The 17,580-nt window shown below is 43.4% G+C and overlaps 1 protein-coding gene across 1 annotated transcript; it reads left to right on the top strand.

The window, feature by feature from the left end:
* Positions 1-32: 32 nt before the first annotated feature.
* LOC112553059 (uncharacterized) lies at positions 33-16,742 on the top strand. The gene is made up of 3 exons (XM_089075730.1): positions 33-3,262; positions 3,359-4,864; positions 16,592-16,742. Exons 1-3 carry the CDS (start codon positions 2,115-2,117, stop codon positions 16,740-16,742), a joined length of 2,805 nt encoding a protein of 934 aa, XP_088931856.1. The 5' UTR covers positions 33-2,114.
* Positions 16,743-17,580: the final 838 nt, after the last annotated feature.

Raw genomic sequence — 17,580 nt, forward strand, 5'->3', positions numbered from 1 at the left:
TCGGGATCTGTTACAACAGACGCGATGTTGGAGAATCGCGTATACTTGGTATCGATCGTATCGACGAATCTAACGAGTCGATCGAACGTCACATCGATACATTCGTCCAGATCAAACATACGGCGCAGGGTCGATTCGATCATCGTTACGCGTACGTTCAAAAATTCAAGACGTACGAGTATAACGTCGTTCATCAGACAAATTCTGACGGTTAACGGTCCGACGCTTATAAAATTGTCTTTGTAATCATTTCGCAGCAATTTATAGATATTCCATCGCTGCTCGTAGAGTCCCTTCCACGTTTCGAGAGACAGTATCAATTCCTGTCCCCGATGATCTCCCAGAGCGATCTCCACGTAGCTCGGTGGACCAACGTTGATTCCAATTTCCAGAAATTTGTAACCCGTGGCCGTCAGAGTGTAACGTCTGCTCAGTAAGCGCACCGCGCGACGTTCCACCGAAATACTGTGGAAATTAAATATATAATATTGCACAATATTGGAAAAAAGAGAAAAAATAAAAAAATGCAGGTGAAACTTACGCGTTACATTCCTTCTTTTGTTTTTCGCCATTGTACGGTGCACTGTTTCCTTTGGCGGAATACATTACGTGTTGTTCGAACGATGGAGGAGCGGAGTACCTTTTTTGTCAGATCGTTCGATAGAGGAGGACTGATCGCGTAAATTTTTTTGACATGGCAAACCGTTAATCCCCCCACCTTCTCCCCCCCCTCCTTTTTTTTCTAAGAATTTCATTGTTGCAATCAAACATGTAGCGACATGTTCGCAAAGGAGTGCGATGGCGTTCAAATTTTGTTTTCTAGGAAGAGCCCGTGAAAAGATAGCTCTTCGTAGAAATCGACGTACGTGTCGCGGCGTGTCAAGAGAGAAGCGCCGATACTCCGGTTACTATAAACAAATCGGGGAGACTTATCATGGTTTTTTTTCGCCGAAGTCGGCGTACGTGTCGCGGCGTGTCAAGAGAAGCGCCGATAGTCCGGCTGCTATAAACAAATTAGAGAGAGACCTATGATGATGCTTCGACAAGGGACAAAGAAATTGTCGATGATATATAATGGGTCATGCGGTGTGCAGGATCACAGTAGATGGAAGTCTAATGTGTGTGAAAAAATAGTTGACGGTGAAAATGGATAATGTGTTAAATATAGAAAATGTGTTTAATATGGATGAGGAAGACTTTGTGAATATAGTGGACGAAGTGTTTGAAAATGAAGAAGAAATAGAGATTGACAATATTGACATTGATATTGAAGACGAAGAGCACGCATTGTCTGACGATAGCAATTACGTAAGTGATCAAAGTGATGACCGTACGGATTATGCAGAAAAAATTGTTACCCGTTCGGAACTCCTTGCGTTGAATAATAATAAAAAGTATTGTTCAATACAATTTTATTATTCAACGGGTGGTGCATTAACTCTGTGTGCCGAATGCATGGTTCGTCTGGCGGACACTGACATTGGAGTATTGTATGCCGTTAGGAAGCACGAGATAGATACTCTCAATGCGCTAAACAGCCGATTTTGCTCCAATTGCCAACAGTCCGTCTGTATGATAATGCCATGCAACATGTGCCCAATTTGCACAAATTGAAAAAAAAGACAACATTGTGAACGAGGCATATGCAAGTGGAAGAGTGTGATGTGATATAAAAACAATATGGAAAGATCATTGGAAGAATTAACAAGTTCTCCGTTATGGGATTCAATCTCTCATCTATCAGTGAACGTGGCGGTGTACTTTATAAAGAGACACTATACCTCAACTCCCCATTTCCCGATTTCTCGTCCAAGAGTTAAGGGACGCTACAATTCGACTCTCTGCTTCTCCGCTCCTTCTGAGAGAGCGGAAATAATTCTGGAAGCGTGCACATATTATCATTATAGAGGACACGCATACAATATATTACTACCTCTCTCGCGGCAAAAAGTAGCAGAGATAATTCCAAGAAGCGAGGATAATCATATATGGTTGTTCTATTCCCATCAATCTCCGGACATAGCGGAAATACAACGCTTTGTATACTGGCTTCGAGTTAAAGCAGCTATAGAGAAAATAAAAAAAGAAAGTAAAAAAAATGTAAAATTGTTTTGATGAGACAGTATAACAATTTAAAAGAATCACGATTTTGCAATATGGAACACCTAGAGCAAGTGGAACGCGAGCTGCTAGAACAATGCAGCCAAGTCGCTATTTTGGTGGAGTGTTTCGCGTGGTCGCAACGATGCGATGAGTGTATCGAACAACTCGAAGAACTTAGTCGTGTTAAGCGTCCTCGACTCACCGTTGCAAATAGACAATCTGTGGTGGCGAGGATCGCACGACTCGCGGGTGCAAAAGTACAATTAGAAAGACGTTTCGTCCACGTTGGTGGCGAGTACGCGAGCACCAGTAGAGACAATGGATCTCTCGTTTGGCGCGAGATTGATACAGCATTTGAAAGCCGTATATTGACTGGTGCGGTGATCAACGTGAACTATATCGAGCCGCGACAATTTTTGGAAGACGCTGGTGGTGTAGTGCTCGAACGAGTGCGAGACATTATAGAAAGACACGATAATGTAAAAGTGAACACCGCGTTCAACGGCGAGTTTGTGACGGGCGATAAACGCGCCAATAAAAGTATAAACACTAAGAATAGTGAACTCTTTCGAGTGTCAAATGTGGATGAGTGGTACGAGCAGCACGTCATTGAACCTACGTTGGCATCGCTCGAAGAATTTCAAGAACGCGACAGTGGATGGGCGCTATCACGTATATTAAATTTGACTATTAATGTTAATAAATATAATCCCATGCACGCGGGGTGTTACATCGAGTTACCGCGGGAAATTATGTTAAAGCGAGCGGTAATTAACGTGCAGTCAACGGATAATGCGTGTTTCGCATGGTCAGTGGTCGCGGCCTTGCATCCGGTCGAAAGGCATACAAATCGGGAATCATCGTATCCATATTATACGACGGTGTTAAATCTCCAAGACATTACGTTTCCGATGACGTTGAATCAAATTAAGAAGTTCGAACATCTCAACGAAATCTCTATCAACGTCTACGGTATCAAGGAAAAGGAGATTCTCCCAATACATCTGACAACAAAGAAAATGGAGAAACATGCAAATTTGTTGTACGTGCAGGATCCGCGCGACGACAATGCGGGGCACTTTGCGTACATCAAAAACTTATCCCGTCTTGTGAGCTCGCAACTAAGTAAAAAAGAACACAAAAAATACTTTTGTGATCGGTACGTATGCACATTTTTTAACAAAATATGTAAAATATTTTATAATTGTTAATTTAAATGCTAAAAATACTAAAAAATTATGTTTTCCGTTTGCAGATGTTTACATTATTTTAAGTCATCCGAGAAATTGGAATCGCATACGGTGGATTGCGAACGGATGAACGATTGCGCCATCCGACTGCCGAATGAGGACGACAAGTGGCTCGACTTCAAGAACTACTGCAACAAAGAACGACTTCCATTCATCGTCTACGCAGATCTTGAGTGCATACTGCGAAGGATGGAGCCGCAAAGAGAAAACACGTCGTACACATATCAACAGCAACACAAGGTATTTAGCGTAGGATATTATGTGCGATGCTCGTACGACAATGCGTTATCGGCGTATCAATTTCGTCGCGGCGAAGACTGCGTTGCATGGTTCGTTCAACAACTCGAAAATTTGGCGCATCAAATAAAAATTTTGTTATCCGCGAATGTTCCCATGGAAACATTATCGAGAAATCAGTGGGAGACATATCGTAGCGCAACGCGTTGTCACATTTGCGAGAAATCATTTGCGTCGGACGACACGCGGGTACGCGATCATTGCCATCTTACCGGTCGTTACCGTGGTCCCGCGCACTCAAATTGTAATCTAAATTATAAAGATTCATATTGCATTCCCATAGTATTTCACAACTTATCCGGTTATGACGCGCACTTTATCATCACGGAAATAGCTACGGCGTTCGAAGGCAGGATCGACGTGCTGCCGATAACAAAAGAAAAATATATTTCGTTTACAAAACACGTTCAAGATACCACCGAGAGATCAGATTCGCGAAATTGCGTACGCTTGCGGTTCATAGATTCGTACAAGTTTTTAAATACCAGCCTTGATAAATTAGCATCTTTTCTAACGAAAGAAAAATTAAAAATTTTACGTTCCGAATTTTCCACGGTCTCAAACGAAGATTTTGATTTGTTGACGCGCAAAGGTGTCTTTCCGTACGAATACGTGGATCGCGCGGACAAGCTGCAGGACACGCGCCTACCACCGCGCGAATCGTTCTATAGCTCGTTGACCGGTGACACGGTGTCGGAGAACGATTACGCGCACGCCGCGAACGTCTGGCAGCGGTTCTCCATCCGAACGCTCGGCGAATACAACGATCTATATCTCAAGACCGATGTCTTGTTATTGGCCGACGTTTTCGAAAATTTCCGCGAAAGTTGCGTCGCGAGTTATGGACTCGATCCCGCGCATTACTACACATTGCCAGGTTTCACGTGGGACGCCATGTTGAAACATACGCGCGTAAAATTTGAGTTGCTCACCGACATCGATATGGTTATGTTTATCGAACGCGGTATACGCGGCGGTCTCAGTCAATGTTCCGGCAGATACGCGCAGGCCAATAATAAGTACATGCATTCGTACGACCCGTCGAAACCGTCATCATACCTTATGTACTTTGACGTAAATAATCTGTACGGATGGGCGATGTGTCAACCGCTGCCCTATGCCGAATTTCGATGGATGGAAGACATTGAGAACTTTGACGCGAGCGCGATCGCTCCGGATTCGTCTACGGGTTATATTCTCGAGGTCGATTTCGAGTATCCGCATCATTTACACGATCGACACACTGACCTACCTTTCTGTCCGGCGCGCGATAAACCACCCGGCACGCGGCAGGATAAACTTCTCGCGACGTTATACGATAAGAAGCGGTACGTCATCCATTATCGCAACCTGCAGCAATGTACGCGCCATGGTCTTCGTATCGCAAAGATACATCGCGTACTACAATTTGCTCAATCCGCCTGGCTCCGCGATTACATCGAACTTAATACACACTTTAGAACGTACGCGAAAAACGATTTTGAGAAAAATTTGTACAAATTAATGAACAACGCGGTATTCGGTAAAACAATGGAAAATGTGCGCAATCACGTCGACGTTAAACTTTTGACCAAATGGGACGGACGGTATGACGCGGAGGCAATGATCGCGAAACCACATTTCCACAGCCGCAGCGTCTTTGCGGAAAACTTAATCGCCGTCGAAATGCGTAAACTCGAGGTAAAATTCAACAAGCCGATTTACGTGGGTATGTGTATACTCGACATATCGAAAATCTGCTTGTACGAATTTCACCACGAATACATGTCACCGCTGTATCGCGAGAAATGTAAGATCATGTACACCGACACGGACAGTCTCGTATACCACATCGAGTGCGATGATGTATACGAGGCGATGAAACGCGATATCGCTAGATTCGATACGAGCGATTATCCGACGGACAACGCGTACGGGATGCCTCTCGCGAATAAAAAAGTACCCGGTCTAATGAAGGATGAGAATAACGGTGCGATAATGACGGAATTCGTCGGACTCAGAGCGAAGATGTACGCGGTGAGGGTGGGCGGCAGAAAAGACATTAAAAAGGCGAAAGGTGTAAAGAATAACGTCGTAACGCGAACAATAACGTTCGACGATTATACGCGGTGCTTGAACGAAGAGATCGAAATGACTCGTCGCCAGTCGTGTATAAGATCCAAGCTACACCAAGTATACACGGTGTCCGAGTCGAAAATCGCTCTGAGTCCGTACGACGACAAACGATACATCGTACCGGATTCGACGGAGACGTTACCGTGGGGACATTGGCGGATTCCATTGTAATATATATATATATATATATATATACATGTTTATACAATGTACATACATTTTTATATTTTTTATACAGTTTATATGTATGCATATATGCACGTATGTATGTATGTATGTATGTACATACCTATGTATCATATCTATGTATGTATGAACGTATGTATTCTTGTAATTTTATACGATACTGTTTTATACGATACTGTTTTATATGTAGTATAGATGTATGTATTTTTTGTAGTTTTTATATGTAGTTTTTACAATAAAATTTAGTTGTTCAAATTTATTTTATATATACTTTATAATAGCAACCGAGATCCTGCTTGCTGAGGAATTAGCTTTAATTCTCTCTTTGATTTATTTAATTTATACTCGGCTTAATACATATGTTCTCGTAAGTTACATACATGTATAGTTTAAAAAAAATGTAATGGAAGAAAAAAAATAATAAAAACTCTTTGTATACATGTATACAGTGTATATTTATTTTTTAATACATTATAAAAATAAAAAAATGAATTAAATCACACTGCTTTTGTTTATCCATGAGTTATGCAATCTATCGAATCCCAGCCACTTGACGTAAACCTTGTCTCCCTTCCTGCGTAATACTTTCTCCACGAGATACACGTCCGGATGAGTCGCGCGATGCAATTCGTGCTCGTAGAATGCGCCCGCGACCGATTTTCCGCGATAATCCTCGAGCAGATAAGTTACGGGATTAGTATGCTGCACTTTAACGATCTTAAACACCTCGGTGGTCCAATTTGGCGTGTAACCTTTTTCGAAAAGTGTCTTGTACTTGCTCACGCGTACCGATTCGCCTACTTTGAATTTTGCTGGACCTGCGATCTTTATCGCGCTGTATACCGTATCCAAGAGTCTTTTGGCGATCGCGGGAGTTACGTCAACGGGTCGCATGCTGATAGTGCGATGCTTGCGCGCGTTGTAATCTGACACGAGACGCGGTAGCGCGTCGACCCACTTGTAAGTGCCGTTGAGCGTAAACATCTTCCACATGTCGTTCTTAAGCGTGCGATTGAATCGCTCGACGATCGATGCCTTCAACACCGTATACGTGAAATAATGATTAACGTTGTGTTTTTTCAAGAGTTGTTGCACATCGGCATTGTAAAATTCCTTTCCCATATCCGTTTGCAAGTTTCTCGGGCATCTTCCGCTCTCTCGAATTATCTTAGCGATAGCGTTAGCCGTCTCGCTTCCGACCTTGCTCTTGAGCGGTACGGCCCAGGCGTACTTGCTCAACGCATCGATGACGGTGAGTATGTAGTGATGACCTCTGTTGAAACTCGAGTACGGACGCATCTCGACGATGTCAGCCTGCCACAGATCGTCGTATCCCCGCATTATGACACGTCTTCGTGGAAAATTTCTTCTCGCCGGAGCGTGCAATTCCTCAACGAGTCGTCGCCTCTCGGAGCTAACATTTTTTTCACGTCCATCGGATCGCATGTTTCAACGATGTTTAATAGTAAAGATAAGATATACAATTTAAATTGTTTTTTTCCTCACTGACGTTAATCGACTGGCTCGTTTCATCGATACGCGATTAATTTATAATAATGCCGGCTTTGCGAAGTTCCTCGATGATCGACAGCATCTCGTTGTCGTGAGCGTTGTTACCAGCTCGGTGCGAAGCGTCGAGCAATCGGAGTCGATCCACCAGTTCGTTGGGATCGTCCCAATGCACATAATCGATCTTGTTGTCGTTTAACTTCATGGCGGCTGGTATATTGCTCACGCCTGCACCCTTTTTACGCCCGCTATTTCCATACGTAGATACGAGCGGAGCGATGATGTTAATATACTTGGATCCCCTATTGCCCTTGATGGGATTATGGGCGCTGTGACCACGTCTGTGAGCATTTGTTGTTAACAATATACTTTTATACGTTTGTTTATCATCCTCGGTAAAAACCGCGTCATCGGGAAGTCTCTTGAAGATCAATTCGTACAATCCTGGTGTACCATTGTATCTCACATTGTCTATGATTATGGAGTCATTTTTGTCAACGTCAAATTTCTTGTCACCAAGCATCGCACCACTGTTTTTATCGAAATAAACACCGTATACGCGATCAAATGTATCGTTTTTTCTATTATCATCGAGAAGAGGGCTTACGTACTTTTGCCCTAATGGTCCCAGCTGATTATGCAACGCTTCTCGACCTTGTTGCGTTTGCAGACTCTGTTTGATGGTTGTTTCGAATGACGGTTCACCGGTGTCTTTTGTTTCGAAAACATCTTCCTTTTGCAGGAACAGCGGTGGTTCTTTCGGTGGATCTTTCGATGGTTGTATCGGTGTAATCGTATCGAACACGAGTGAATCTGACGCGGCTTTCAATTCTTTCGTTGTACGTCGTTTTTTAGACTGCGGCGTTAATTTCAACCATCCAACATCCGTCCAATATGAATCCTTGTCAGTAGTAGTAGTAATATCGTTATCGTTGTCGTCATCGCTGTCTTCACGTTTTTGTTTTTTCTTAATACCGAGATCCTTTGCTTCTCTTTCAATCGATTGAGATTCCTCGGTTTTTTCAACAATCTGTTTTAGAGGTTCGACGATGGGCTTGAAGCGTTTCTCCAACGCTGTATCTTCAGCTATTTTACCAATTTTTAAAGCGCGATATTTTTTGCGAATCGAATCACTCGTTTTCGCAATCTGTTTCGCTATTTTCTCACGATCTTTGGTGTTATCCATGTTGCCTGCTTCACGTATCGACATCGATTAACCACGTTACGGTACCGCGAACGTATTAAATTCCTTTCTGTATCGCCCATTGATAAGCGGACTGTCCTTATCTATTACTAGAAATCCATACTCGCGCTGCCAACAATCGCGGCATAACGCACAGAATTCATCGTATGACATGTCGGTATTCACGTGATCGTTGTAAACATGTTTCAAGTTGGTACCATCCTGTTTGAACAGAATCAGCAGGTTCGCATTGTCGCGTATCAGATGTTTAGGTATCCTCGCGTACGTCTGACAGAGATAGAAGTAATCGATGTTCGAGTGGCGGCCCATCGAAAAGTATTCTCTCACAGCATCTTGCTTATCGCACGCAACGTCGTCGAAGACGAAGATCGAATTGGGACGTGCCTCGCTCGGTGGAATGACGTCACTGTTGTTGGAGAACGTAAAGTAGCCGATTTCTTCTATCGATGTTAGTAAATTTTCCAAGTATCGATATTTCGGTTGTTGCAGCGATTTCGAGTATACGTACACGTTCTCGAAACGTACACCGTGCGGACTCTCGAGCAAGCTTATGAGAACGTTGGTTTTACCACAATTCGACGGTCCGCAAATGATGGCGCGTATAGTACTCGGTAACATTTCACCGTGCTTGCGCTCCGTCGCGATGTCTCCCATCATTCGCACTCTCTCGTCACAGTTCGCGACGCGTATCGTCAGCGGCTGCCGTACAAATTTCATGTTCGCACTGCGTTATCTAGGCTTCGATCGAACGCCTATTTATAGGCGCGCGAAACCACGAATCGCTCAGTAGCAAAAATGTATCTCGCGCTGTCGTATCCCTCCGATATTCGGGATTTGAGCGCTGAGCAGTTGCAATATATACCGAAGGTCGTACTGTTACGCGTGTGCGGTAATTATATCGATCACGTGTGGGACAAGCTTCCGGAGTATATAAAGGCGGATTTGGAGGTTCAAACCTATCGTCGCTGCGTCGAGCATTATAATCAATCGTCGGATCGAGATCATATAGACGGTTCTGCACCGAAGATAAAGGATTGTGGCCTATGCCAGCAACAGCGTCAAACGAAGGCTACATTGGAGGTCTGCTCAATCGAGCGATAAACGCGCTTCCTTTCGAACTACATATCCCCGGCTATCAGTTTTGTGGTCCGGGTACTCGGCTGAAAAAGCGATTAGCCAGAGGTGAAACGGGCATAAATCCACTGGACGCGGCGTGCCGTGAACACGACATTGCGTATTCTCAGAGCAACGATCTCACCGACAGACACGCGGCGGACAAGGTACTCGCCGATAAAGCCTTAGGACGCGTCATCGCGAGAGATTCGGCTCTGAGCGAGAAAGCTGCAGCTGCAGCCGTTTGGGCAGCGATGAAAGCCAAGACCAAGATCGGCATGGGTATGAAGGCGAAGAAACAATCCGGCAAAAAAAAGAAACGAATACTTCCAACGGCGAAACGAGGTGGTGTGTTACCGATTTTGCCAATTTTGGGCGCTCTCGGGTCCTTAATCGGCGGAGCGGCCAGCGTGGCGAAAGCGATAAACGACAGGAAAGTCGCGCAACGTCCACTCGAGGAACTGCAACGTCGCGCGATGGAAACGCGCGGACAGGGACTGTATCTCGCTCCGTACAAATACGGACGAGGACTGTATCTCGCTCCGTACAAAGGCGGACGAGGCGTAACAGCGAAAAAAGAAAAAAAAACGTCAAAGAGACAATAAAAATACCTACGGGTGTAACCACCAATGTACAATTGGACCAGCTGGCGAAGCGTATACGCGTACCGTACTTTAGAGGTGTTTTCATGCGTGACGCATTACCGATTAGCGGCGCGCGTCGAAATGAAAATGGTATCGTAAATCTGGACGACACGACGGGCCCCGGTACTCATTGGGTAGCGTACGCAAAGAGAAACAATCGCGTTGTGTACTTTGACAGTTTTGGTAATCTTCGACCGCCCAAGGAACTGATACGATATTTCGGAGACGATGCTACGATAGAGTACAATCGAACGTCCTATCAGACGTACGATCAGAGCGTCTGCGGACAGTTGTGCTTGTGGTTTCTTCTCCAAAACGGTCGACGCGCGTGAATTTATAAAGTCCGACAAAATGTCGCGGCGTCTCAGTATTCGTCGAACGCTTTTTCCATCATGTCGCTGACGCTTACGCTGAGCGGGAAGAGCAGCGTTCTCGCGACAAATTATTCTCCAGCCATAGATTTGAGCGACGATGACTACGAGCTTGGTCTAACAATTTTGGAGACTTATCACACGATACCGAATGTAAACGCTTCGAACAATACATTTTATTTTGGCAAAGACGATGCAGAAATTACGATTCCCGAGGGGTCGTATGAACTGCATGCCATAAATGAATTTTTGAAACGTGAGATTTTACGGAAACGTCCGCGACGCGACGCGCCCGAGGGTAACGCTGGTGACATCGCGCGCGGCGATGACGAGATTGGAGAATACTCGATAGTGCTCCGCGCAAATTACAACACGATGAGGTGTGAAATTAAATGTGCCTACAGAATAAACTTTAACAAGCCTCGTAACATTGGCTCGCTGCTGGGTTTCTCGAGGCGTATACTGCAACCGCGAAGGTGGCACGAATCGGACGTGTCGATCAACATAATGAACGTAAACATTATCCGTGTAGAGTGCAACGTGACCGCGGGCGCATACAGCAACGACAAAAGTGTGCACACGATACACGAATTTTCACCGAGCGTGCCGCCAGGATATAAGATATCGGAAAGGCCGATGCAGATCATTTACCTGCCAGTCATCGTACGGAGCATTACGGAGCTAACGATACGCATTGTTGACCAGAACGGACGATTGCTCGATTTCAGAGGAGAAGAGATCACCGTCAGATTGCACGTACGACGGCGACAGCGATAACGCGAGCGTGACATTTGAGATGCTCGTGTTGAACGAAGCGAAGCATACGCAGAAAGATAACGCATCTTGTTTTACAAAGAAAACATCGATCGACAATATTCGCTCATCCGGCTGCGTCAAGAAGAGGAAGAAACTTAACGCGTCGAACGTTAAATTTTTACAAGCTTTAGGATTCGCGGTGCGTAACTTGTGAAATGACTGATATGCTAAACATCGAAGACGAGCCAATCTTCGACGATCGCATCGTCAAGATTGAGACTCATGCGTACAACCCGTTCGCCAATACGACGTTCGGGTACAGCGATGAGATAAGAATACCTATACAGCAACAGGATCTGTACACATTGCCGTACGAAAGCTTTCTATATATCGAGGGAAAACTAACGAAGAACAGAGTTGTCGAGGGATCTGATGTGGTGCTGGGAAATAATTTTGTCGCGTTCCTGTTCGATGAGATTCGATACGAGCTTGATGGTGTGGAGATTGATCGTAACAGAAACGTGGGCGTAACCAGCACGCTCAAACATTACGTAACGACATCATCCGACAGAAGCGTGATTCTGAGGAATGCCGGTTGGGATGCGCATACCAGCGCGGATGGATATTTTAACTTTTGCGTACCTCTCTACGCACTGTTGGGATTTTGCGAGGATTACAGACGCGTGATAATCAACGCTCGTCACGAATTGATCTTGATACGATCTCGTAACGACAACAATTGCCTGATGGGAAATTCGGCGTTGGATCCCGTGATCGACTTATTCAAGATACAATGGCGAATGCCGCACGTGTTATTGAGCGAGATAAAAAAACTATCGATGCTGCGCACTTTGGAGAGCGGACGATACTTGAGCATGGCTTTTCGCTCGTGGGATCTGTACGAGTTTCCGCTGTTACAGCGTACAACCAAGCATTCGTGGGCCATCAAGACCGCTACTCAGCTCGAGAAACCGCGATACGTCATCTTTGCTCTGCAAACAGGTCGCAAAAATGTCATGGCTGAGGACACGAGCCGATTCGACGACTGCAACTTAACCAACGTGAAACTCTATCTGAACTCGGAATGTTATCCGTACGACGATATGCATCTTGATTTCGACAAAAACAGATGGTCCGTGTTGTATGAAACGTACGCGCGTTTCTGCAAGGGTTACTACGGATACGAGTATCTCGAGCCGAGTCTCACCGTCACGTCTTTTCTACATAACGGTCCATTCGTAATCATCGATTGTTCTCGACAAAACGAATCGGTCAAGAGCGCAACCGTGGACGTGAGATTGGAATTTGAGACTAAGGAGAACGTACCGATGAATACCACCGCGTACTGTCTCATTATACACGATCGCGTGGTTCACTACAATCCGTTGACCAATGTTGTACGCAAGATCACCTAAGAGCATCGCTGGCACATGAGAGAGAGAGACAATAAAATCTACGATACATCGAAATCGACCGCAGTCTCGAAAAAGTGCTCGTCATGGTCGTGCCAACGTTCGTAGACCTGCAAGGTTTTTTCGTTGGAGGACAATTTGTTGTAAAGGAGTTTGCCGCTCTCAGAAAACGGACCGTTCTCTCTCACTATATTTTCGCAAGCCCTATACCATGGCATTTCCTCGCAAGTGCCGACAAGTCTCGCGCACGTTGGGTGATACGTCATCACCATAGACTACGATGGGACGACGGAACGATTCCATACAGCAAAGCTAAGAGTTTGATTACAAAAGCTGTGCATGGAACGGAAGAAGACGACGACGCCGACGACGACGACGACGACGACGACGATGACAGCGATGCTGTCGTATATGTCAAGGGACACGAAAAACGACAATGGCTGTGGAATTTGCTTCTGGACGATGAGCGCGTGTACATCGAGACTCTGGATGCTGATTACGAAAACGTAGATTCTATAAACATTCTGGACGCTGATAATACTATGCGATGCGGATATCACTATACTAATTGCGCATTACAAAATGTATTCAAATTATTTAATTGGTGGTCAGATAACCATGAATAAAATATATATGATATACGAATTATGTTTTTTTTATTCTTTTTCCCCGTCATCCAAAATACAAATTGTTAAAACATATTTTTATACTCTTCTGTAAAAAAAATCTTCTTTTTTACAACACATATAAACATATATATAAACATATATAATATGCAAAAAACATGTATTTCTTTCATTTCTTTCTTCCCCACCATAAAATAATTAGAAAAAAATAACATTCGCCATAAGAGAGAGAGAGCCGCAACGGAAGAGATAATACGAGAGAGAGAAAGATATTTTTTTTACTCGGCGGCGGTGGCGGCGGCGGCGGCGGCGGCGGCGGCGACCCCCCCCCCCTCTGACGTCATGTCCACGCGCAATTTTTTATATCATCTTCACCGCCCATTTTGTTTATATCGCCTTGCTATCTTATCCTACTATTTATTTATCTCACCTCGTCTTTCTTCACTACACCCCCCCCCCCTCGTGACGTCATGTCCTTCGAGTCACAATTTTCTATTTATTTATCTATATATTTATCTTCTTGTTTATCTATTTGTTTATCTATTTGTTTATATCCCCTTCACCTACTATCTTATCTACCCCCCCCCCCCGCGGCTCAGTTCAAAGGATCGCCGCCTCGGACTTCCCCCTCCCCTCTTCCCCGCGCCGTCCGTTCCCCCCGCACATCCGCACCCCCCTCGGAGGACCTGGGTTAGAACCGGCCTAGTATACCTACTAACAATCCATTAATAGCTTTGGATACTAACAGATACACGTACGCAAAACTGACTCACGAAAAATTAAGACAATGCAAGCAAATAAATACAAACTACTTGTGTGACTAAATCTTTTCAATTAGAAATGTAAAAACCGACCCGCTATGCGAAATAGATATATATGTAGAAAATGACAACTGTTATAACAATTGTAAAATTAAATACATAACAATAAAAAATAGCATATGGATAGCTTTGAGCAATTCATATTCTTGGTTATATTCCACACCAGCGAAACAAACTATTACAATTTTATGTAAAAATAATAAAGAAATGCGTAGAACTATTACAAATACAGAAAAAATAACGTTATCAAGTAATTGCAAAATAATCACATCAGACGCGACAATAAAATCAACAAGCACCAACAAGGGAAAAGAAGTAAAAACGTATTTACCAAAATATAACATTACATTAAGCGAAACTTTCAAGGTAAATAAGACAGAAAAAATTAAATTAAAAGTTATACAAGACGCAACAGACCTGACAGAATTAACAAAGAAATTAAATAATATGAAGAACGAAATAAACAATAACGAGATATCCCTTTTTTCACAAAAACACTTTGTATATCCTGTATCAATTAGCAGCTCATTACTAATAATCATTGTTATCGCAACAATAATAATTGTCATAAAAGGAAAAAATAAAATGAAATAATAACTCACGCAATGTAGATCGCGCCGTTAGAATAAGCGAAAGTATTCGATTCTAAGCAAACGATTATAATAAAAAATGTATCGGAAAGAAAAATTATGTAAAAAGCGAAAACTTCGTACCTCCGTTTTCTTTTACTAACGGAGGGGGGGATTGTAGCCAGATCTACAACCAATAATAAAAGTAGTCCGCACGGCAACAAAATTAGGCCGTATGAATCTCGAAAAGTCTTTCGAAAGACGACACAAATGTGTGACCGCCGAAATTGCGATCAGTCTTTCGAAAGACCGCAGAAATGCATCACGCGAGAACATTGCGAAAAGCTTATCAGCAAATTCCTAAATTTGATGATCAAACTGAGCGTAATATTGATTAATCAATATCACGCAACCGATCGACGCAACCGATCAGAATGCTGATCGGGTATTGATCAGATTATATAACCGGTTACACAAGGCGGAGTCGAGAGAGTCAAGAATAACGTGTCGTTCGGAATCATTATTATAAACATCGCGCAAGATATTACAAGAGCGCGGCGAAGTTCATTATCAGCGTCTCAGGTAACATACTCGGTCGTCGGCCGCCAGAGTAACGCGATACGCGCCGAGCCGCCCGCCGTTTAACCGTGTGTAATAAAATAAGAAATACTAAACTCAAGAATTTGTGCCTTTACTAAATAAACCAATTAAAATAAAGAAAGTGTGTTAGTGAATTCAAGAAGATTTCCTTACATTCTTTTGATCCTGCTCGGAGTCCCAACTCCTTAGGCTTAACGAACCCGACTATCTCTAATATTATCGTTGTAGCCTATACGGGTACAACAATAGTTTTGTTCCGCTTTATTCAGAATTCTGCTTGCGTATGCAATTGGTCGGTCTTGGCCTACTGGCCCTTGCAGATAATACTGCTCCGATGGCGTATCCGGATGCGTCTGTCGTTACTATAAATTGTTTAGTGAAGTCCGTAAGCTAGAACTGGTGTGGTTGTTAACTTTTCTTTTAATGTTTCAAATGCCTTCTGTTGTTCTGCTCTCCGAGCGAACTTCTCATCCTTTTTTGTTAGTTTCGTCAGTGATTTTGCTATTTTCGAAAAATTCTCGATGAATCTTCTATAATAACCGGCTAATCCTATGAAGGATTGCACATCTTTTACCCGTTTTGGTATTGGAAAGTTTGCTACGACCGTTATTTTCGCAGGATCCGGTATTATACCGTTTTCGGAGATAATGTGTCCTAAGTATGTCACCTCCTTTCTTAAAAATTCACATTTATTCGATTGTAGTTTCAGATTGTAGTCTTTTAGTTTTTTGAATACTTCAATTAGTCTTTTGTTAGGCTCTTTCAAATTTGGTCCATATATTACGATGTCATCTAGATAGACTAGGCATTTGAGGCCTTGTAATCCAGTTAGTATGGAATTCATAAGTCTCTGGAATGTTGCAGGTGCATTTTTTAATCCAAAAGGCATTTTATTAAATTCGTAGTGCCCGTAAGGTGTGGAAAATGCTGTTTTTTGTTTGTGTTCCTCATGCATGGGGATTTGATGGTATCCCGATGCTAAATCCAATGTTGTAAAGTATTTCGCGTTTCCTAGTTGGTCTAGTATGTCAGTGATATTCGGGAGCGAGAAAGAATCACCAATTGTTAAGTTATTCAACTTCCGAAAATCCACAACTATTCGTAGTTTTCGCTCTCCAGATGCGTCTAATTTCTTTGGTACTACTAGTAAGGGTGCGTTCCACTGACTCGTGCTGGGACAGATTATCTCGTCGTCCAGCATTTTCGCTATCTGTTTATTTACTTCTGCCTTGAGCTTCTCCGGTAATCTATATGGTCGGACATTCACCGGCGCGCTATCTGCTCGCGTATTTATTTCATGTGCTACTGAGTTAGTGTACGATAGGCGATCGCTTTCTAGGTGGAAGATATCACGGAAATCTTCGCAAATCTAGTGCAAAGTTTTCTTTTCCTCTTTATTTAAATGTTCGGTTCGCATTTGTCTGTGCAATTTTTCTTTACGAGCTTGAACGGGCTCGTCGCTCGTTTCGTTACTTGACATCTCCATGGTATACATGCGTGCGGCGTCTTTTGTCTTTATCTCGTCCACTGTGACTAGCGGCGTTGTTATCTCCACGGATTCTCCCGTGGTATTTATCACACTTATTGGACATACATTTCCTTCTGGTATGACCAAACAATTTCCTACGAAAACTTCGGGTTTGGTTTCGACTGCATTTACTATTCCAATGCTATTCCGATTCGGTTACCGTCTGAATTATGGTTTCACTGCGAGGCGTTAGCATGGTTTTCTTGGACGGATAGAGTTTGAAAGTTGTGTTGCCAATACGGACTTGTTTTTTCCCATGATCGCATTTCGCTTGCTGTTTATTCAAAAAATCTAGTCCCAGTATCCCCTCATAATTTATTGGGAAATCATCTCTTACCACATACATAGTGTGCCGTATCTCTCGGTCTCCTAGCGTTATTGTTGCTCTTATCTTTCTGAGTGTGTGTATCTTGTGGCCCGTAACTCCGGTTAGGGCTAAACGCTCTTCGCGCATTAGTGTGTTTCCCTTTAGATTC

This window comes from Pogonomyrmex barbatus, unplaced genomic scaffold (assembly GCF_055798465.1).
Source record: "Pogonomyrmex barbatus isolate J1 unplaced genomic scaffold, ASM5579846v1 scaffold19, whole genome shotgun sequence".
Lineage (NCBI taxonomy): Eukaryota > Metazoa > Arthropoda > Insecta > Hymenoptera > Formicidae > Pogonomyrmex > Pogonomyrmex barbatus.